Here is a 22,425-nt window from a genome sequence, read left to right as displayed (position 1 = left end):
GGGAAACTTTTAAGAAGGATTAGCTATGTTTTGTTATAGAGTCTTTAGGATGGTGGGGTGGGTGTTGGAGGGAAACTATTTTGAGCTTGCCTGCAATAAGGAGACAAATACTGGCTTGATTTCATTTCTGTTTACAGCGCCCTAAGTGGCTGGTTGGGTTGTTTTGACATCTGATCTGGGCTTACAATGCTCTCTGATCCTTACTTTCCATAGAGGATGCATCTTGGACTCAAGCTAGGTTCTCTTATGTACAGGCTTCACACACATTTTTATGGAGCAGTTTCTTTGGCTTCATGCCTGGAATGACAATGTGCCCAAAGCCTGGGACAGTTTGGGAAATTAATTCACTGCAAATTTGGGAATATAAGCCATAATCAAAATAGGAAATTATTTTTCTATCTATTCATCATGCTTCTTTGATAGGTATAAAAGAAACATTTCTGTCTTTTATTTCTGTAGTCATTAATTCATTGAACAGAGAATTGGGGATTTGTGCCCTCGCATGTCTTTGCCCTTGATTAGCCAGTTGTATATGTTTAATTTGAAGCCTCTTCATATTGTAATGATAATGAGCAAGTCTCAAACTTTCAGAAAGGAACAAAAGCAACTGTAGTCCAGAAAAGGGGACAATACCAAGGTTGTTAAACTTACGCTTTTTTTGTACTTGTGGCCATCACTGGTACAGTTATAAGACATGCCACGCTGAAGCAGCTCTTTGATTAGATGAGCTCCAAACATCTTACAAGCCTGCAAATGGAAAATACTGTGACAGCATCAGTCAGTTTGCTGTGGATATGCCTGGGCTGTGGTACCCAAGCAGTCTTTAAATGACCTGCCACTGCAAGCAAATGATGGAGTAAACATGGCAAACAGCAGCAAAGCTGACTTCTCAATGCAGATGGTTGTTATATATCATATATATGAAAAACGTCATTTGAATAATTCCTACTGCAGGCTTCTTTAAAACTCTATCAAAAGTATGGCATAACATACAGAAAATAATTTATGGTGAGGATTCATGGCTCCTCCCTTCAATATGTTACACATTCCTCACCAGTCTCAGAGAAAAAGATTGGAGTTTCAGGATGTGAAAACTAAAATAAAATAAACCCCTGAGGAAAAGGGAGTATTTACAATGTTGTGCAGTGTTGTTTGCTTTTTCCCTCTGGGGCATCCTATAGCCTGGTTTTGATTGTTTTCTGGCTTTATTTTTTCTAGTTATTTTCTGACTTTCACATACCATATTTAGAAGGAATACGGTTAATTTAAATGTCTTACCTAATTTGTGTGTTGATTGTGTAGTCATGATAACTTAATGTTTGTGGTAAGTTGCTAGCTGGCTTCATCTATTTTTCCTCTATGCAATCTAGAATTTAAATATAGAGATTTAAATATAAAGGAGTTTCAGGGAGGAGTGAAATCTCTTGTAAATGCAAAATATCTGAAGCATAGACTTTCTTGTGCTGAAAAATGCTTTCCCAAGCACTTTCAGGCTTTGGGCTATGAGAATGTATGCTGCTTGTTTTTCCAGGCTTACCTCTTTCAGTGTTAATAATGATATGTTTGGTACAGGCCATGTGTAAATTTAATAAGAAGCAAGTACTTCTCAGTCTTGTAGCTGTAGCCATGTTAGGCAGTGGCTGGCATGGCAATGAGGACTACCTACCTTCTTACCAAATTCTTCTGCAGTAAAAACTTGTAATGGCCTTTAAATACACCCCTGGCTTTACAAATTTTTAGTAAATTTAATACTCTTGTCCAAACCCTTTGTGTTAAAAATGAGCAGTAGCTTTTGAAAGAAAACCTCTTTTGTGGTAAAAGTTTCTTTTTTGGGTGTGAAAGGGTGCTCTGTGTGTGATACGGGTATTCTTGGTGGTTTGATTCTCCCCCCCCCCACCTAGCATATGCAGTGTGAACATTTTTGAAGATGTAAATGTCAGCATTAGGCAGATGAGCCTAAATTATATTTTAATAAACTTCATAAGCTTCATGTGAACACAGTTTTCTGTGCCATGAGTATACCTGCTCTAAAACATTCATGCTATATTTCTTTCTTTTACTTACAGAAGAAAATGGTTTTCTGATGGAAATTCTGGATTTGTTCTGTGCAAAACTCATATGGAGCAAAAATTGTTAGAATGGTCTCTAGAGCACGCAGAGTACAATGCGATCTGAAGTAGATGCTGTGTTGTCAGAATCCTGTAATAGCCTGTACTTTGATTTATTCAAAGTGTAAAAAGTATCCTACAATCACATGATCTCTTTTGCTTTTCAAGAAATATTGTTTGTTATTCTCTGTATGCATTTGGACTGAAGCTGTGCTTGGCTCAAGTAGCCGCAGTTCAGCTGAGTTCCAAATGGGTCTGTCCACTTAACAAATGTGGGCTTAACTCTCAAAGTCAGGCCATTCTAGCGATTTAGTAATCCATTAAATTTATATGATGTAGAGGTTAATAGTGCAAGTATTTTTAAAATGCAACTTCATCATTAACTTTTTTCTCTTTGCACAGATAAAATCCTTGATCTTATGGCTCCAGAAGCTTCAGGAAAAAGCAGTAGAGGAAGATGACTATGATAGAGGTGAGAGTTGTTCCCTCCTTCCCCCACTAGATCATGCTGGGTTTTTTCCCTTCCCCCTTCTTCCTCTACTAATTTTATTTTACATTTGCTACATAGTGGTGGGTAGGTGTGGAAGGTGAGTTCAATGAGCTGTATTGTTTATTCTGATGTATGGCAGGAAACAAAGAATGAAGTAGGTCAGCAGCAAGTAGCAACAGTTTTTATTTTCTTGAGTCACATCACCATGTGAGAAGGTTGGAATCCAAATATCCACCATCTGGATCAGCTGTTTTGAAGCAGCATGACTTTAAAAAATGCAGAAATGAATTAAAGCTTTGAAAAGAGAAAGGACAGGCACTGGCTGCTGACAGAGTTCGATTTGTTGCTTGCTACATTTAGTCATGACACTACGGCAGGTCTCAAACACAGAAATGAGGTCAGTAGCTATTATAAAAGTGACTGATACCGTCCTGTGGGATTAACTTGATGTCTGCTGAAAGAAAACCACTATCTAGAGAATATGGTGATGGTACAGCTGCTGGCAAATATCTGTATTTGAATAGTGCTTTTCATTTCAAATGCCTTGGTGCTTCTGCTAAGCTCTCTGTGTGCATGTGTTAATAATTAGAGCATCTATTAACATACGTCTTGGATTTCTTACTTCTCATGGTAGTCTGTATTCAGGTACTTGTATTTTTGATAGTCTTGAGGTTCTAGGTTAAATTCTCCCTGCTAGATCTGTCTTCAGTTGGGAAGCACTGCAAATGGTTCAGTAAAATCTGCATGGGTACATCAGAGAAATAAGACTGGAAAAAAATAGTTTCTTTCCTGCTGCTTTTTTATTCTCAGCTTTTAGGGGACTGGGGAGTGGCCAGGCTTGTGGTTTGCCTTTCAAAATCAATGTGTGAAGCTTTGCAGTTGTACCACGGTTCTGTTTCCCTGCCTCCAAAGGTGTCCTTCAAGACAATAGAAACGTGTTTTAATAGTGTCCAGGGAGTAGGTGTGTAGCCCTTTTACAAGAGTGATTCTGCTGGCCTCATAAACACTCATCTGTATATAGGAGAAAAGTCTGCTACTGTTGCAAGTCATTCTTTTAGTGTGGCCTTTTCCAGTGGGGAAAACTTTTAGCTATGTTACAAGCTGAGGATGTTGTAGATATTCATGGGTTTAATCTCTGTCAAATAAACATTATTGACGTGTATGCTTTACATGTGTAACGCTCGTAACTCTTCTTTTTTTTTTTTTTTTTTTTCCTAAGTGCCTCTGGGTTGAGTTCCCAGTTGGAGACTTCCTGACAGCTGTGTACACAGTGCGCATGGTTCCCATGCATTACAGCTGGGATTTTCTGGGCAGTCATCCACTCTGACAGGAGTATTTTACTATATCAGGTGTGACATCTGCCTGCGATGCCACATAGTCGTTGACCACAGTGAAAAAGGATGACTTGCCTAAGTTTGCACAGGAAGTTGTTACGTAGTTTTCCTGGGTGCTAGTATTGTGTCTTCAAAACAGGACTATCTTTATGTTGACCATTGTCTTATTAATTACCCTTTCCAGTTTCCACCCTAGTTGTCAGGCAGGTAGCACAAAGGGTGGTCTGCAGAGTCTTGCATTAATTCCCTTCAGAACACCAGTCTGGCTGAAATGTGATTTCACCATGTGTTGTGGGCACAGCTTCCAGACAGCAAAAGTGTGGCAGCAATGCAAAGGTGGAGAGGAGCATCCACAGGTGAGATTGTTGTTTTCTGTGCAATGCCTGGCATATATAGGCAGAAAACATTTGTCCTGATACGGGACTAGGTACTGAGGTGCTTGAGAGACTTTGCTTTATGTTCCTTCATCCTTTTGAAAACTAGAACTCCACCTTCACACAAGTGTTCTCAGGAAATGCCATGCTCCATGCATGCACATGACCACGCATTCTTAATGTTATCAGTCCTTCGAGTCCTTGACCCATTTACTGTCATACTGGTCTTTGTTCCTCGTCCAATAGAACTGTCTGCTGGTTTTTTTATGACTACTTTTCATTATGTTCATGGTATCTGAACTGGCTTCCTTGTTCTGTTTTGTGAATCACAGGCAGCATATCTCCAGGGAAAGACTTGCATGGAGAAGGTGCAGTGCTGCAAGAAGAATTAGAGCTGTGACCTTCCTTCGTTCTCTTGCAGTTGCAAGCTTTCCACCTTTGCTTTTAGGGGTATGTCACAGTTCCTAGTGGAGAGCAAAGTCTTGCCTGGCATAGAGTGAGGTTTGAAAGCTTATTAAAGACCTTACAGGTTGGCCCAGTACCAATTTCTGTTCAAGTGGAATCTGTAATTAGCCTTTTTTAAAGGGATCTTATTGCCAGATATTGCTAGCATGGAATGGAATTGCTAAACATTCAGAGCTGTGATGTGGGACATAAATGGAAATATATTATCAGGGAGTGGGAGAAGCTAACAGGGTGTATTGTGGAGGGCTGAGGGTGTTTTAACTGTAATGCTAAAAAGAAAATTATTGTCCCTATAATTCTAGGGGACCTCTTTGAATATAGAGCGAGTCCTCTGTTAAGAGCAGAACTGTTTTGAATGGGAGATGGTGGTAGTGCTGTGTGGTGATAGCACGGGTCTTGCTGATTTGGGAGTGCTTCAGGGGAAGGGGTGATCTGGTATGATGTGAGTAGCTGCAAAATACCCTGTATGTGAAAGATGTGAGTAGAGGGGAAGGAGGGCAGGTGGAGAGGGGGTATGGATGGTCATATCCCCAAATGGAAAACAGAATTGTCAGTAAACACATTATTATATGTAACTATTATCACTTCAGTGGTAGAGGCTCTTCAGCTTCAACTGTTGGCAAAAACTCAAGGGATTTTCTGACTTTGGCTCTCTATGAGCCATCCAGTCTTGCAGGAGAGAGGGCTCTGTTTTTAACAGCAGTTCAGTGAGAGGGAGATGTGTTAGCACTTAAAACTCCTCAAAGTGCTTAGGACTGGTTTCTGCAGCCTGAAACTGCAAACTTAGCAACTTAATGAAAGCCAAGCCTCTACTGTCTGATATTGCTGCTTTCCTGCTCTCTAGAGCTTTTTGAAAGCTCCCTTAGTTTATAGTAACTTTTTGAAACTGAAGTTTAAGGAAAGTGGTGCCCATACAGAGGATGGAAATGATGCATTGTGCTATTGGTTGTGGCAACAAGGCTAGGATGCTTACCTGTGCTGTGCTTTCTTAAAGACCTGCCAGCATGGTTAGGGTATTGGTGTAGAGGACTGTCGGTCATTCACACAGCTACAATTTCTTCCTGTATTTCTGGCAGCCCCATGTGTATGGGGTGTGCATGTATGTTTGTTCTGAGAGTGTTGAAGGGGCTGCTTGGGGCAGAGGATGTTCTCCTGTGCTGTGTTCATCTTCCTCTGCTAGGGGACCCTGAGCACAGTGCTGCAAGACCCGCAGGGTCCCCTCTCTACTATAGCCACCATGGGTTGTTGCAAATGCAGATGTTCCTTGGCTGTGAAATGTTTGTGTGAAATGCACATTCAGTGAGACAAATCTTCTCACTCCTGGCTTAAGTTTAAAAAGGAAACATTAGGATGTTACATGTTTTATTCCTTGTTCTGTGTTTTGAGGTGATGAAATATCAGGAAGTTGCTTATTTTTTCTGTACTTACTTGTAGTCTCCTCTTGATGGCCACATTACTGTGTATTTTCAAAGCAGGTACGGTACCATGGGAATATGATAAGTGTTTTGCCTTGCATAGCATATAGTAAAAATTGGTCTGTTCTCCAAGGATCACTTGGAGTGTTGTCATGGCTCATTATTCATGATGGAGCTTGACAGCTCCAAGGTTAAATGCACTGCTGAATACAGGAGGTTAAAAAGAAGAGAAGAAGCAGCTTATTTTGTGTCTCTGTAAGTTGTGCCTGCAGTGGAAGCAAGTGTATTTTGCACAGTACAAATCTATTGCCCAAACATTTAAACTCCTTTTCCTGTTCGCTACTGCTTGAACTTCTCAACATTGCCTGGTGCAAGGGGCAATGGGATTGGTAACTGTCAGGACTGAGTCTTGCTGCTGAATTCCACCATTGGTTCATATGCCATCTTGTTACTCAGAAGTAAGTTTCTGCTGAGCTACTGATCTTTTCTTATAAATTATTATCAATTTTAAGCTCTTGTTTGTAGGAATGTGAGTGTATGGATTCATTGCTTGCAACTGGTAGGGAAGGGTAACTTCCCTGTACAGATCATATTCAGAGTTGGGGCTCTTCAGTGAAGGTCATTGAGTTGATCGGAGCAACTCCCTCCCCATCTGTTCAACATGGCAGCTAGAAGATGGAAACATTTATGCTTGTTATGGCAAAACCTAACCTATCCTACAAATGAAAATTCACCTATAGATACATTTAACATCATGTGAGCCTTCAGTTATTTTAGCTGAGATATCAAGGCTTGGGCTACATGAGTTGGTGAACTGCCATGGACTGTGCCAGAGCGCTGTGCGCTCTGCAGGAAAATAGCCTATGTTGTTTTGTTTTCTTTTTTTTTCCTTTTTTTAACCTCTCCTCTCTGCTTGTGCTCTTTGAGACCTCTTCATGTCAATTGTCCTTTTGGTGTCTCGAGAGCTGCAGGGCATCAAGGACAGAACCCTGTGCCGTGAAGGAGTTGGAGTCTTATTTCATGCATTTTCCGTTAATCAGAACTGTAGGAAGGAAGGACTTTGTAGCAGTTAGTCTCCTGTACGTTTACACTGGAAGAGATCCTTTGCTCACTTGCAGAGAGAGTAAAACAGTGGAGTATGATTTTAAGTAGTATCTGGCTTGAAAATTTAATTTGTTAAGTAGTATTCAGAGGGAGGTCTTGGCTACTTCTTAGCTGGTACTTGTGAACACTGAATTATGCAATACTCCCAAAGTCCTGGCCAGACGTATAGTTGTTTGAAAAAAATACTTTTCCTGTTTCAAGTGCTATTTCTAGTCATAGCTTTTGAATACTTGAACTAATTTGATCTTCAGGCAGGTGGGTGGTGTGTTTGGTGTGTTTTGGTTTGTTTATTGTTTTGTTATGTTTCTCCTTTGGAAGAGCTATTTACAGATGAGGGTTGGGTAGAATCCCTGCTTTGCTTCTGTTATTTCAAACTAAAAGCTTGCTTGACAGATGGTTGTTAGGACACAGGAATGAAGGCAAGTTAGCTGCTTGAAGGAAGGACAGTGAATTTGGGAGAAGCTGTATCTGGAAATAACTCTCAAAGAACATGCTACTTTGGATTTTACTTGTTTCAGGATGGCACATACCTCTGCAAGTAAAATCCTTAAACCTAGCTGAGTGAAGTTCTACATCTGAGGCTACTGGTTAGATAAAAAGCGGTGGGGTTGACATTGAAGGAGCAGAGCTTCTGTGACACAGGAGACTTACTGTGAGTTTGTAACTTGCAGTTGCAGGCTGTTGAGTTGGAAGTATGTTTGGGGCGGAAGGGACAAATAGGGCTTTTTATTGCGCTGTACTCTCAGAGCCTTGCTGCATCCCAAGCTTGTAGAAGTTTCTGAAATCTGTAGGTAAGTCTTTTGGGGTTTCATTTTCTATTTTTATAACTTTCCAGTAAAGCTATTAAGAGGATGGGGGGAAGGGCTTGTACAAATTCTCAAAATCAAATCTTCATTGCATGAGTCTTGTTGGTTTTGTCTTTCTTTGACAGACTTAGCCTCCACAAAAGGGTTTAGGTGGTTAAGGAAAGGAAGTGTTTATGTGAAATAAAATTTGACTTAATTTCTGCCCTGGCTTCCCTTTCAAAAAAACAGAGGCAGCACAACCCCTGCACCTTTTTCACCTTGTCAATGTTTCTTGAAGACACCAGTCTGAAAGGAAAAGGTAGAACAGTTTTTGTCCATATCCATTTATTGTGCAGGGTTACAGCCCTTCACAGTTCATAGGTATGAAACTACTTATCTTGCTGTCAGGCAGCTGGAAAACTCAGGTTGTTGGGTGTTTTTAAGGCCAGAAGAATGGCTTTTTTTTTTTCTTTTATTTTAATTGCCTGTGTTTATGAGAGGGAGGTCTGCTATACATTTGTGGGTACATTCACTCATATTTGTTTACTCATTGCACGTGTAGCACATGTATCTTTGGCAACTTCTTGAAATGCTTTCAATGTGAATCCTCATTTTAACCCGGTTGTTCAGTTTTAATCTTGCAAAGGTGTGTCTTTGAGGTAGAATAAGATCTTGCTCTTGATCTGCTTATGCCCTCACATTGAAAATGCGGTTGTGTTTTCTGTGTCTTTAATTCCTTAGCCAATATTGGAGAGCAAGCTGCTGTAGCCATGCAGTATCTCGCTTAGACCGTGCAGCCTAAATATTTTTAGGAAGTGATAGTATTTTGTGGGATGCTACTATGCTCTCTTATTTTAATCTTGGCCAGTGTGAAAAGGTTCAGCTACATCTTGTGTTTCTGGAAGCTGCTTGACAAAAGGAAAATTGCTGAAGTTTTGGCATACCATGTGCTTGGAAGCTTTCTCTACTCCTGGCCATCTGCTGTCTAAAACTGACACTGCGGGCTACCCCTCCTGTGATGGGCTCTGTTTCTCAGCCCGTGATGCAGCCAAGCTGTTCCCAGACAGCCAAGCTAGTCTTTTACAAACAAACAAGCAGTGAAAAAATCAGAACAAAATAAGCAATTGTGGATAATTTAAGAGCTTACTTGCTGTATTGCAGTTGGAAACATAGAGCTCTGATGGGTGCGTAGAGCTTGGGAGCAGTGTTGATGTGCTATCTGGACAGTACCCACAGAGTGAATGACACAGCTCTCCTGCCACCCAGCCCATCTGCTTACTTTGCACTTGCAAAATCATGCAGCCCAATTTTATATTCAGGACAGACTTATCTTTCTCTTCCTCTTTAGGAATATTAACTCCAGATAAGAAAATCATCTTTCATTTGCAGCATTACCACTGGAGACAGTATGAGTATTAATTAAACCAACTACTAGAAATCTATTTTGCTGCTCTTGTCTTACACTTAGGATATAAACATCTTAAGGGAGTGGGAGGCACCTTCTCTTTTTAATTGTTGTCTGCTTAATAAATGACTGGACCTGGACAGAAACTTCTAGATGGTGTGGTAATGCGACTTCTGTGTAATTGGGGATTAAAAAGATGCTGAATGACTGTGACTGTCATTTGAAAGCAAACACTGGAGTGTTCCAATGTGAGTTCTCTGTGGGGAACTGATAACACTCCTTGCTGATTGCTGGGTGGTGTATGGTTGAATTCTTTAGTAGGATGCTTTTATTGGAGATCTCTGCAGCCCTTCCATCGTTTGCCAAACTTCTGTGCAAAGTGGGACTGCCTCCAGTTAATTAACCTCTTTCTCCTGAGGTTTCACTCCTGTCCTCCCTGTCCACACGCCCAGACCCAACTGCTCATCCTGGGGTGCATTCATAGTTCTTCAGGCATGCCTTCCCTCTCCAGTGCTTCCTTGCCTTCATCGTATGCAAGCTTTTGCATGTTTCTTATCTTTTGCCTGTGGAAGGTGAAGGTAGCAAATAATGCTGTTTTAAGGACATCTTTAGCATTCTTGGGACAATGGTAGGGTTTTGGCAATGATTGTTAATCAAAAAGGTGAAGAGGGGAAATTTCAAATACCTAGCGCTCTTATACAATAACATGGTTTGGACAAAGAGCTAGTAAGTCTGTAAGAAATCTGATAGTGGGAGCATCCAAACCAATGCCACATATTGTGAGCTTAAACCTTTTGCTGTTGATATCCTACCAGTCTAATACTGGTCAGGATTTCTGGTAGGTTTTGATTTGAGGAAGTGACTGGTACATCTCTGTACTCACTGAGATTTTTAAAACATGAAAAAGTAGATGAAGTTAATGAGTTGAATTGATTTGATACAGCAAAGTTGAACAAAGAGCAAAGTGAGATGTTGTGGATCAGAGGCATAGTTCAGACATGATGCTGGAGCCAAATACAAACAAAGATGAACAGCCTTTTTGATTAGGTCATTTCAGAACATAGTACTTACCTGACTTATTTATGGGTGTCCATTCATGCACCTCTGGCATTCCCAAATGCCTTAGTACATTCCTGCCAGTGATAGCTTACTGGAGAAACAGCATCTTGGAGAGAAAGCGTTAATGTGTGGGTTGTTAGAAGCTCTCCAGGGTTCATTAGGCTTCTTAAGAAAATATGTCAGTGGAAGTGAAGAGCAAAAACAGCTTGGTATGTGCCATGGTACCATACAAAGCTTGTGTTGCATCGCACCAAAGCGTCAGGGACAGTGCTATAGACTGGAGGACCTGTGATAATGGTCTCAACAATAAGATCTGTTTAAAAATCAGTAGAGTTGAATTTTTTGGAGACAAGAGTTCAAGAAACTTTAAGACTGCAAGGAATCGGGCCCCCATAAGCTGTGATGTACACAACTTCCTGTTTGTTAGAGCTCAAATAGCTGGGTTCTTCCCCCCAAATGACATTCAAATGTTTTACCAAAGGAAGGATTCCCCCCCCCCTTTATGCTTTGACCTTCACCTGCCCAGTCTCAAGGGTATGGGTGACTCCTAATACTGGCAAATAACTGGTATTGTAGTGGAATGACTTTTGGCTGCTGCTGTGCACTGGGCTGAAGCTGTGCTCTTTTCAAAATGAATTCTGAGTGACAGCAATGAGTTTCTCAGTGGGAATCATTTGACATTAAATGACTCTCTTAATGATGAGCATATAGGAATACAGAGAGAAAAGGTTCCTGCTGTATACCCTAATGTAGTGCAAAGCCTACTAGTGGGGTTTATTGCTGAAAATTCCTCATATATCAAATACCGTTCAAGGGGAACAATTTCTTAATGCTTAATCTGAGCAAGAGTCAAACTGGTGATCTGGAAGCAGAAAGCACAATAGCACATTAGTAATTCTACTAAAGCCTTGTGTTTACAGGTTTAGGAAAGTAGCTCTGGTAGCATAAGGGTGCTACACTGATTCTGACCTTCTCCAAATGTGCTCAAGCAGTATCTGCTAGTCGGTATTTATAGGCCAAATGTCATGCTTTGTTGCCAAGTTCATAGAGAATCTGCTGCCCTGTCTTTTAAAAGAAGAAACAAAAAGGATAAAACAAAAATCTCAGCTCTTTTAAGCACACAGCAGTAATTAAAATCAAACCAAAATTCATATTGAAGTTTGGGGGTGTTGGTTTGAAATATTTTAATTATGACCTTTCCTGGCTAGAGAAAATGCTTGTGAGCAAGAGCTGAAATCACCCCAATCACAGGAGGCTTCAACAGCTGGCTATTCTGGCGCTATCTAACCAATAATAAGAATGAAAATAGAGAGGCGTTCTGGACAAAGAGGTTCCAGTCATGCTGTGTCAACCTGCCTCACAGGACCTACGGCAAGAAGAGTTAAGATTTGAGAGTGTATTTTCATGTTTTTATAAAATGACAGCATCTTTCAGGGAAAAGAAACACTGAAGGTGCTGAAGAGAATGAGAAATGTTTCTTTGGGGGGAAAAAAAAGTCCAAAATAGAATTATTCCAGAATTAAAATTTAATTCTGCTTCAGAGCACTGTGCCTGCAGAAGCACTGCTACTGGAATGGCTTTCCAATATAATTGTTCTGCATCATGAGTCTTTTCATGTCTGCCTGTAGATAAGTCTTCTGAGTTTTGTGCAGTTTTCCTGTCTCAGATGCTTTTTTTCCACCTGTAACTCCAAGGACTCATATCAAGGAATACATAGGATCCAGTAGGATGCTGCTGTTTCGTTTAGATCACTCTTATATTTATTGTTTGACATTTTCAAAACAATCATGCGACTCCATGTGAGAAGGAGAAGAGAAATTTGGCAGAGGAGCAAAATCTTCATTCCTCATGCCATTTGTGCTGTTACCAAACATCTGATTCTTTTCATTTTATGCTGCTTTGCTTGTTGGTTGAACCTGCCTGGTTTTGTATACAAGAAGTGTTTCTTCCCTCCTGCTTTCAAAATACTTCAGCTCTGCTTACTTATAGGTGTTGTATTGACTGACCCATTCATTCTGAATATTTAGGGGCAGGCTTACATGCTCAGCAAAACTATTTAATTTCTATTGCTTCACTTGGGGTGGGGGAGCCCTTTCCTTTTAAATGAAGTAAGGAGAAGGCAAAGCTGCATGTCTGTGTGTGAATGGGTAATGCCTACCTCAGTGTAAACAGACGGGAGTTACTCAGAAACAGTGTGGGCAGCAAGGCAGCTGAGCTGTATATGACTGACTTTCTTCTTTTGTGGCATGCACATTTGTTGGGGGGGGGGGGGGAGCCAAAAATGTGAAACAAAATGTGTTTTGCTTGTTGAAGTATCCTTAAAAATACTGTGTTTGCTCAGATGAGGAAAAGAAATTCTGTTCCTATCCAAGCTGGAGCTCAGTTACAGGCTACAGGAGGTGTAGGTCATGAAAGGGCTGGAGTGTTTTGGAGTGTAATGCAGCAGGCCTGGGTCTGTTGGACAAGTATCCCCTGGGTTGTAGCTTTAAGGAGGCAGACTTGGACCTTGACTTCAACAAGCCTGTGGAAAGAAGTTTCTTCTACCTCTGTGTGCTCCTATAGGGACTGTGCTATGAGTGGTGTCAGTCCCGTTTCCTGGCCTCCTTTGTGTGCTAGAAACAGCATTGTGTCTCCTGCCTTTCTGGAGTTAGAAGCGAAGTCTGCCTTGCGCATTGTGCCTAGAAGTTCATTTTTCACTGCTTTAATTTTATAGGGTCTAACTGCTGAATAGAAACTTTCTTGTGAAGGGTCCCTATTTGTCATTCAGAGTGAGTGCTCTTAAAAGCAGCTAATAACAAACTGAATGTTTGCCTGCAAAATCAGTTTTTATTTCAGAAGTTAGAACTAATTTCCCACCCTTTCTTTGGAGACACAGAACCTCCTTGCTCTTAAAAGCTTTCCTGGCTCTCCCTTTCTTAAGAAGCAGCCTCTCCTCTATTTCTGTCAGAAAAGCAAACTTCTGTACTCCCAGTTCCCTGCTCCAGAGTTTAGTGTGCTGCTTGGCCTTTGCTGCACTTAGTCATTTCTTTACGTAACAGGTGTGGGTAGATCAGTGGCTTGTATACCTTCCCCACTGCTTGAGCAGAGATCGTAGAAGGATGGGGTGTTCTTAGCCAAGATAAATATGGTATTTTTTAATTTGTTTTATGTAAGGCTGTGGGTTTTGTATTTCTTTATTTGTAGCAAGATCTAAAGAGTTGTTTTATGGATGGTTAGTTGTTCAGGTGTGTATAGTTGATGTCTCTCAGTTCTAAGGAATGTCTGCTTTCTCATACTTTTTTTTTTCCTGTGGGCTTTATTTTTTCCCTATCCATACTAAGATATGCCGTATGTCTGCCTAAAATTACAAAAGTCCATTTTTAATATTCAAGATGTATGTCATGTAATACAGTGGCACACATTGTTCCCAGTAGTTCCAGTGCCTATCTAAAAGGGATTCTGAAAAATGTTACCTGAGGTGCAGAATTCCTTGAAGTATTCTTGTGAAAGCAAAGAAAACATTTATACAGCCCTGGTAGGCAACCGGAAAGGCTACCTATACCAAAGTGCGCATGGGATAACCTTTGGAAAAGTCAAGAAAACAGCATGAAATACTAGATACTTTTTTTAACTCTCATCTGCAGGCCAATTGACTCTTGACAGTTGGAGGCCTTTTTTGAAGTGATGTATAGCACACAAACCTGTCATCTTAGCTTCCAAGCAAGTACACAGAAGAGGCTGGGGCCAGCTAAAGGTCACAAAAAATACCAACTGCCCCTTCTATGCAAAGAAGTTGAAAGCAACAACCCAATCCAACTTGCAGGAGAGAGGTACAGAGGCTGAATCTTACTTGATGTTAGTATTCTGCTCAGCTGAGATTAACTAACTGCCACAGGTTTCTTTTGAAGGTTAGGATGAAGCTGCGGCAATGCTTATTTCTAGTCAGAGAGTGTTCTTGGGAGCTCAGAGTTAAGGTCAGAAAGTTGTATTTAATCAGTTCCAACTCTCATGAAATTCACAACTGTCCTGCTTCCTCCAATTTGACCTTGAGTACCTGACTGAGGAACATCCTCCAGATCTGGGGTATGTTTAGCAGTATTATGATGTGTTCAGTGCTGTAGTGCCTGTGCATGGTCTTTGCACATGTGGTGCTCTTGCCATTCTTGTTTTTCAGTTGATATTTAAATGGCCTCTTTCTTCATTATTGCTCAGCTGCTTCAAAGCATAGGCAGCTACTTGCTACTGAAATCTGTGGGAACGACCATAATGAAAAAGGGAGTGTTAATTATCAGGGTCACCCCAGTGAGAAAAATGAATCTGCTGGAACTACTGTCCCCAGCTGGCTCCTGTACTTCAGGTTTTTACATTTGTTCATTCAGAAATGCACTGCTTGGGGTTCTTTTCTGGCAAAAGGGCTACCAAATGGCTGTTTCCTTACCACATTAACTTTGGTCATGAGGACATGCAAGGCTTCTACTGTGCAAGTTCAGCCCCAGCAAATGCTCTTTTAAAAATGAGGATTTCCAGTCTTTCAGGCATGGGAATTGTGCATGAAGAAGAGTGCATCCTGTGCATAGGATGATATGAGGAACTTCGGTGACTGTAAGGCAAGAAGCTTGCTTTCCCGTATCTCCCATTCTGATGTCCTCTGTTCCCATGCTGGCATCTTGCAACAGTAGGGTATCTTCTAGCAGTAACTCTTCTTCTATCCACTTTGTGTTTTAGGAAGGTGCTTGGCAAGTGTCTTTTGGGAACACCATGAGTCACATTTTCTTCCTCTCCTGTGCCCTTCTCGCATATTTGTTCAGCCAGCAGCTGCTGTTAGCCTGGGCTGCTGCTGTTTCTGCTTACCACCTGGTGAGCAGGCTTGAATTTGCTCTTCAATGGTTTATTGTGGTATCCTGGGGGTGGCAGTGGATATTATCAGCCTGCTGCTGTGCTGCATCTCTGTGGTTGTAAACTGTCCTCTGGACTGCAGACTCTGAGGGGGTGCAAGGTAGTAATTCTGCTGCTTACCTGTAATCTGAAGTTAAGATTGTGGGCATGATGACAAGGTGCCTCTTCCTTGTCCCTTTCACTCAACGGATTAATTTTCACCAGACTGGGAAGTTACTGACCTTTTCCTAGGAGGTGGTGTTTCTCTGCATTCCTTTATTTGCAGGAGCCCCCCAGGAGCCTAAGGAAACTTACCCTTTGCTGTCCAGGTCTGTTGGGAGTGGGAGAACAGGATTGTACTTTTTACTTGCTCTTTGCCTACACTTTTTGTCTTTGGTCTTCTCAGAGATTCTGATTTTGGAAGAACAGTGGGATTTATTTATTTATTTTCAAGTAAATGTTTATGTTGAATCATATACTTCTTGCATTCTCTTTTTCCCAAGAAAAAGATGTGCTATAACCACAGAGAGTGAGCTTCACATTCTGCCCTGATGGGAGCCTTGTGGCCAGCCACCAGCAAGATTTTAATCCTGTTCCAATCCCTTTTGCTAGGATTTGAGGATGTATGTACTTGTTTCACAGCTAGGGCTCATTGTTAATGGATTTAGGTAAATAAGCCAAAGTCTTGTTTATGTGTGAAGAAAATAAAGCCAACCTAGGAATGGTGAGGAAGGATAATATTAATATCTTAATCTTTTCCCTGGTAAATAAGTAATTTAAAGAGTTGGGTTAAGTATAAGGACAGATGATGGTTTATTTGGTTCCCAAAGGAAGATTTCTGAAACTGGATAGAGTGACCGGGAATGTCTAAATTAGACTAGATATTTTTGCTACTTATAAAAGATTTTATTTCTAACTTTTTGTGAGTTTTATGTTAATTCTTTTGCCTAATAACAGTGGGAGAAGAAGGTGAATATAAATTAGAAAGGTAACAGTGCAGATATCGCAGTGGCAGGGAGAACTATAGAATTTGAGAAAATAAAGGCATTTGATCAACAGTGAAGCTTAATAACAGGGTTATAATGTAGGAGACAAGGTAGTTGTACAGAGGGTGATACTCTACAGGAGTTTTCTGAAGGAATAACATTCAGACTCTTACTTCCTTTGAAACTTTATGGAAATACTTTGTTCCTTTTTTTTTATTGTACTCTTCCCTCTATTTGACACAATTGTACCTGATTGCATCTTCTGCTTAAATCTGTTTTAAAAAGTATTTCTGGAAAAGATTTTTGTAAACTTAGCACAATAGAATTTTGTTTGAGGGTTCATTTCTTAACTTCCATCATCACATAATTGCATTAAGGTATGGCTGCCTGCTGAATCCTGTAGCCTGCTGAATTGATCCATACGATTTTCTGGCACCAGAAGTGTGTGTAGTCTTCTAGAGGCTGTCAAGCTGCCCCTGTAGTCCTTTCTTTCCATCTTTTGAAATGCTGAAACATCCAGTTGTCACTGCTGCAGGCAGAATCCTGTTCTGGATGGACCTGAGTCTGATCTAGTCTGGCAATTCTTGTCACTTTACTACTTTCTGTTTCTTCTAGTGGTTTAACGTGCCCATGTTTTGTTGTATGTATGTGTGTGCTACTGGATTGTGCTTGGAAAAGTGTAAGATATTGTCTGTCAACTTTTATTTCTAGCCCTTTTAAAAAAAAAAAAAAGAAATCAAACATTTTTCTTCTGCAGCTTAGGCTCATGTAAGTGCTCCAGCTTGCAAATAGGCTACACACCTGCAAATCCCACTGACTTCAGTGAATATCAGAATCTTTACATTTAGATGATGGATTTTTAAACTTTCACCTCTTCAGGTAGAAGACAGCTGCCCAAGGGAAAATTTTATTTACACAGTAATGGATCTACTTGATGAAGTTTCCAAACATAAGTAACATTCTCCAGAATGGGGGGGGGGGGGGGGGGGGGGATATATGGTATTGTGTTAATGCAGTAACAGTTAAAGCATCCACATCTCAAGGGGTATGTGTCAAACACAATGCTTTGTTAACCTAAAAGACTTTAAAATGTTATTTCTCCTTGGATATGCCTTACTGCAGCTGCTTGCAACCCCACATTGTGGTGCTGCCGTCATTCATAGTACTTGTCACCAAAGAAACCATTATGGCTTTTTAAGGTCTTGATAGTGTTGTTATTGAGTATCTTTGAATAACTCGTTGAATTTGACACACTTAGGAAATGTGCCAGAGGGTAAAACAAGCATCACTCCTATTCTTGCATGTGGCAGCTGAAGTGGCATTGAAGAGGTTTGTGAAGAATGCCACCCTGTCCCTTGGCCAGCTTCCAGCTTCCCCGCTTCCCTGTGGAAGTGAAAACCTATGAAAGGAGCTATATGTTATTATATTATGCCAGACTTTTTTTTTTTAAGGGAGCAGTAAGGTTTTGAAAGAGGCATGTGGCTCTGATACCTGTACTTTCTCTCTCACAATATTTATTGATGGAATGGCCCAATTCTGATGTTATAATTCCCATTTTTGATGATGTTATAATTAGCCTCATTCTAGAGGCATTCAGGTAGTTAATGTCTACTCTGTATCTTAGGGACAGAGTTGCAGCTGTCTCTGGTTAACTTTTTGTTAATTTAATAAAAAGTTGTTTCTTCTTGATTAAAGCTTGTTAGGATGCACACAATTTTTTGGTTATGTTCAGCTGACGTGTAAAATCTGTTAAGACCTAAGCAGTTTTACAGCAAATCCAGAAGTCTAGTGCTAACAGTCAGAGCATTGATTAAATGCTATGGTGAGAGAAGTTCTAAGGTTTTTTTGCATTTACAGTCCAGTGTGTAAAATATTTCTACTACTCTTCCTAACTGCAGATTTTTTTCCAAACTTGTCTTGATGATACTGGTTCTGAATCTCATATGCTAGTGCCCAATTTTTAACCTTTTGAGAGTACACTGAGTCATATATGAATTGTTTTTGGATAGATGTAGTCAGACGAGGGGAACCTGAGCATCTTGCTTGCCCTTTTCTTCCACCATTGCATGGCACAGCCTAGGCTTCCTCAGGTGATGAGGATCATGCATCTATGTAAGTTGGGTTGTTGCTCACTTAGCCTTAGGATTTCAGCTCCAGCATTAAAGTGGTCTAATACTAACTCCTGTATTTGTATACATTATTTTTGTTTTGTAACACACTGCTGATGTTCCAAATGATAATGGAACATCTTTTTGGAGAAGCAGAAAAATGTTTTGATGAGAGAATAAATTATTATACAGGAACAGGGAGCTAAAAAATAATATGCAACAGATTTTTTTTTTTGGTGGGTTTTAAGGTGGTTTGTTTGGTTTTGTTTGTTTTAAACTACAAGAGCATATTGGTATTTTGCTATTTTAACTGTAGGTACGCTACTTAGGTCTGCTTCAAATGAGCTGTCCAGAAAGTGGGTATATCATCACTTGTCATACTACAGTCTTCGGAGTTTTAATAGAAAGCTGTATATCTCACTGAGCTCCTATTGTGATTGGAACTTCACAGTTGTAATGTGTTGCTATCAATAAATGCTGAAATTTTAATTTTCATGGTTTAATGGAAAAGTTGTCCTCATGTAACTTTGTGTATTATATTTGTTGTATTTCTGAGAGCTATAAGGCCTGTAGGTTAAGCTGTTCTCATCAGACTGTATAGGCAGCGAGCCAATGGCAGTAATGTTAGCTTGTGTCTTGGAAAGAGAAATGACGGAACTGCTCTTTTTTTTTTTTTTCTCATGTAGATTACTATAAAGTTATTTTCTATAGTGGCAATTACTGGACAGTGACCTTTACCAACTTATGACATTGATGTAGTGGAAGGGACGTTTTTCCACTTGACCTTTATGCAATGTGTCGGCTTGTCCTGTGGCACCAAATGAGTTGCAATTGACAGATTTGATGGAACACTAACTTGACAGGAGCTTATTGTTTGGAAGAAGATATGTGTTGAAATGTGGAGCCTCTAGTAAAGAACATGATAAAAGTTATTTGCGTGTCTTCCATCACTAAGGAAGAACTTGCTTAGAAATGACCACTGCCTAAATCGCAACTTGAACACTGATGAACTGAAATTCTAGCAAGCCAGACATCCAATAGTGATATTTCAGAGTAAAATTTATTGTTTTTACTCTCCCCCCTCCCTTTGTTGTTCTGTAACCAAGTAACAGTGGTTTTCTGCATTTTAACCTTGCTTTTTGTCTTAACATTTGTCTCTGAAAAGAAGAGGAATAAAAGTCAGACAAACGTTTTCACTATACAGCAAGGAAGACATGTCTTCCATAAGGATAGGAGGATGTGTGTGTATACAAATATGCACACCCAAAGGTGGAGGGATGTGTGTGTACATAGATATATAGATATCCATGAGTAGCTTCTTTGATAATTTATTAATATATTAAAGAAATAATGGTCAGATATAGTTCTGGTTGTGGAGAGGTACAAGGAGCTACGAGCACACACTACAGTGAGGGTGGATAATATAAAAAGAACTGTAAGGGAGGGCCAAACTTTCCCTGCCCCACTGTTCCAGATGGAAAGTGCAGAGTCCAGTTGTTTTTCAGATCTGCCAGAATAAAGCAGAGAGAGTATTGTGCTTTTTGAGGAGAAATTGAAAAGCAAAGAACAGAAGTCAGTTATCTTGGGTATCTTGTTGTAATCAAATATCTTTTTGTGCCCTGGCTGAAGGTTCTGATGCTTCCTGTGAATAAAATAATTCCACTTACGAAATGGAGAAGACAAAGTTGTAGTGGAACCCAGGGTCTATCTGACACTATTCAAGTAGTGAATTATCGTGGCTTTTTAAAACTGTTGAGCAGCAGGATTGATAAAAGAGCAGCAAATGCCATCTGTCTGATCTACATATTTTACCACAGTTCTTCTGAAGCTGTCCAGTTAAGGTGAAGGAGTTGAATGGGTGTGGGTGGGAAAAGAGCTCGGCTATCTTCTGTTGCATTTGCAGGAGGTATTTGGAAGGTGAAAGAAAGTTTAGAGAGGTTGCTGTTGAGAGATATTCATGTAACCTTTACTTATTATTTCCAAGACATTTTGCTGAAGTAATTTCAGTAGTAGGGGGTGGTGCTGGACAGAGTCAAGGTATGAGGCTGGATGGAAATACTATTTAGCTATGGTGAAACAGGTGGTGTGGGTGTGCTGGCATGGAGTGAAATTTACAGCAGGATCTGCTACTGTAGATGTACTATTTAATTGTAACTCATGAGGAAAGTAGAGAGTAGTTATTGTGAAGCTGTATGCTAATAAAAACTTACTTCTTGCAGTGTTTTCATTTGTAGTTAACACATGGTACAGGAGATTTAATCACAGAATGGTTTGGGTTGGAAGGGACCTTAAAGATCATCTACTTCCAACCTCCCTAGCATAGGCAGGGACACCTACCACTAGACCAGGTTGCTCAAAGCCCCATCCACTCTGGCTCTCGGTCAATACAGACACTGGTCTAACAGTTTTAGTTTCCATGCTGAGGAGGCTCTGATGAGTAGGTGGAAAAGCTGCTGGAGACATTGAAACTTCATGGGCTCAGGCTGGAAGAAGGTAGTGAGTCTGTATATAAAATTTTAAAGTCTCACAGCTTAAAGCATGGAGACCAGCAAAGGTGCCTTGACACTGCTGTGCTTCACTTGGGGTGGGAAATGGAGAGGCTATTCTGTGGATCGCCATGCTGGAGGAGGTCATGCCTCTTTGCAGTAGCTGTTGTTGGGTGGGCTCTTTTTTCTGTGTGGACATAATCCAGCTGAGCCTCTGTCTGCGTTTGGTGGTCAATAGGTTGTTGTCTCATTCATAAGTGCTTCGCTAAAGGAGGAGCAGAGTTAAAGGACTGTGGAGCTTGCTTGGAGAGCCTTTTGATCTTTTCCCCACTGCCCTCTGCTGACAACCTCCTGTACAGCTCGGCTCAGTGTCCTGTGTGCTTGAGGGGTAGTTCTGCCTGGAACACTTCCCAGGAGATCTGTGCCGAGACGGTGGGGACAGCTGTAGTGCCAGGATTAAAAGAATATCATAAATGTGAAAAATAGTGGCATGTTTGTGAAAGGGAGGAAGGTAGGGGACAGTGATTTAAAAAACTAAATAATCCTCATGATCCCTTTTGTTCAACTAGGAAAGAAAGGCTGGGCTTTATCTGCTTTTGAAACTAGAAAATTAAGAGGTGACTCCCAGAGGTAGTAGTCTTTTATAGGGAACAGAGTCCTGTAAAAGAACAAAAGGGCACTAACTTTTAAGAAAAGGTCAAATTATGAAAGGGATAATACAAGGTTTCTTATGCAAGAAGCAGTTCGGATTGTGTAATTACAGCAATGCTTTTATCTGAAGATCTCACACAGGAGTTAATTAAGTCTGATGAGGCCCCTGTGGAGCAATTGTTACTATCCAAGTTTTTACAGGCAGAGGACCTAGAAGCTGAAAGAAATGAGGTTATGCTGCTGAGATCACTGTAAATCCATGGTCATGAGAGAATATTGGGAGTATGACTTGAAGCCACCTGGCACAGCAATGGGCAGAACCCTTTCCAGGAAACCATGCTGTATACCCCTTCTGCTTTTTTTTGTTGTCTGAAAATGTTACTAGATGTAGATGCATAAAAAGAAATTACTAAAATGGGTTCTCTTGATGATGCCTGTAACTGCTTCTGTTTGGTTGTTTTTCCTTTTATTTTTCTTTTCCTAATGCTGTGCTTAAGATCTTCAGGCTCCTGTGATATTTTTGGTTAGCATTGTTTTGAGAGCCTCATGGGAACCAGTAGGAAGAAAAATACACCTATGTGGGTGAGACTTTGTATATTAACTACTTTCATGTGTTCATGTCAGTCTTTCCAATGCAGAGCAGATGGATAAATTGTTTTGTAAGCTTCCTATAGGGAAATCAAACAACTCTTAATTGTTGTTTTCCTTCCTGTAATACTCTTGAGCTGTTGGTAATTCCATAAGAAATTCTGTGAAAGTACTGGTGGATGAGTGAGGATGGGGAAACAGAGAATTTCAAGA

The 22,425-nt window shown here is 40.4% G+C and overlaps 1 protein-coding gene across 4 annotated transcripts in view; it reads left to right on the top strand.

Moving 5' to 3' along the window:
• Positions 1-22,425, top strand: part of DISC1 (DISC1 scaffold protein) — a 235,023-nt gene that overhangs the window by 40,976 nt on the left and 171,622 nt on the right. For all 4 annotated transcript variants that reach the window (XR_009746566.1, XM_061471274.1, XM_061471275.1 and 1 more), the window contains exon 3: positions 2,511-2,580. Coding sequence is in view for 3 of the 4 variants with exons in the window: in XM_061471274.1 (XP_061327258.1) it covers positions 2,511-2,580 (70 nt within the window). In the remaining variant the exon portion in view is untranslated. The remainder of the gene's footprint in view (positions 1-2,510; positions 2,581-22,425) is intronic.

Source organism: Pezoporus flaviventris, unplaced genomic scaffold, assembly GCF_033815535.1.
Source record: "Pezoporus flaviventris isolate CSIRO_AGI_PZ_B2104156 unplaced genomic scaffold, CSIRO_AGI_Pfla_v1 ptg000066l, whole genome shotgun sequence".
NCBI classification, from domain to species: Eukaryota; Metazoa; Chordata; class Aves; order Psittaciformes; family Psittacidae; genus Pezoporus; species Pezoporus flaviventris.
The sequence above is the reverse complement of the archived record's forward strand: the minus strand, read 5'-3'. Positions and strand labels throughout refer to the sequence as shown.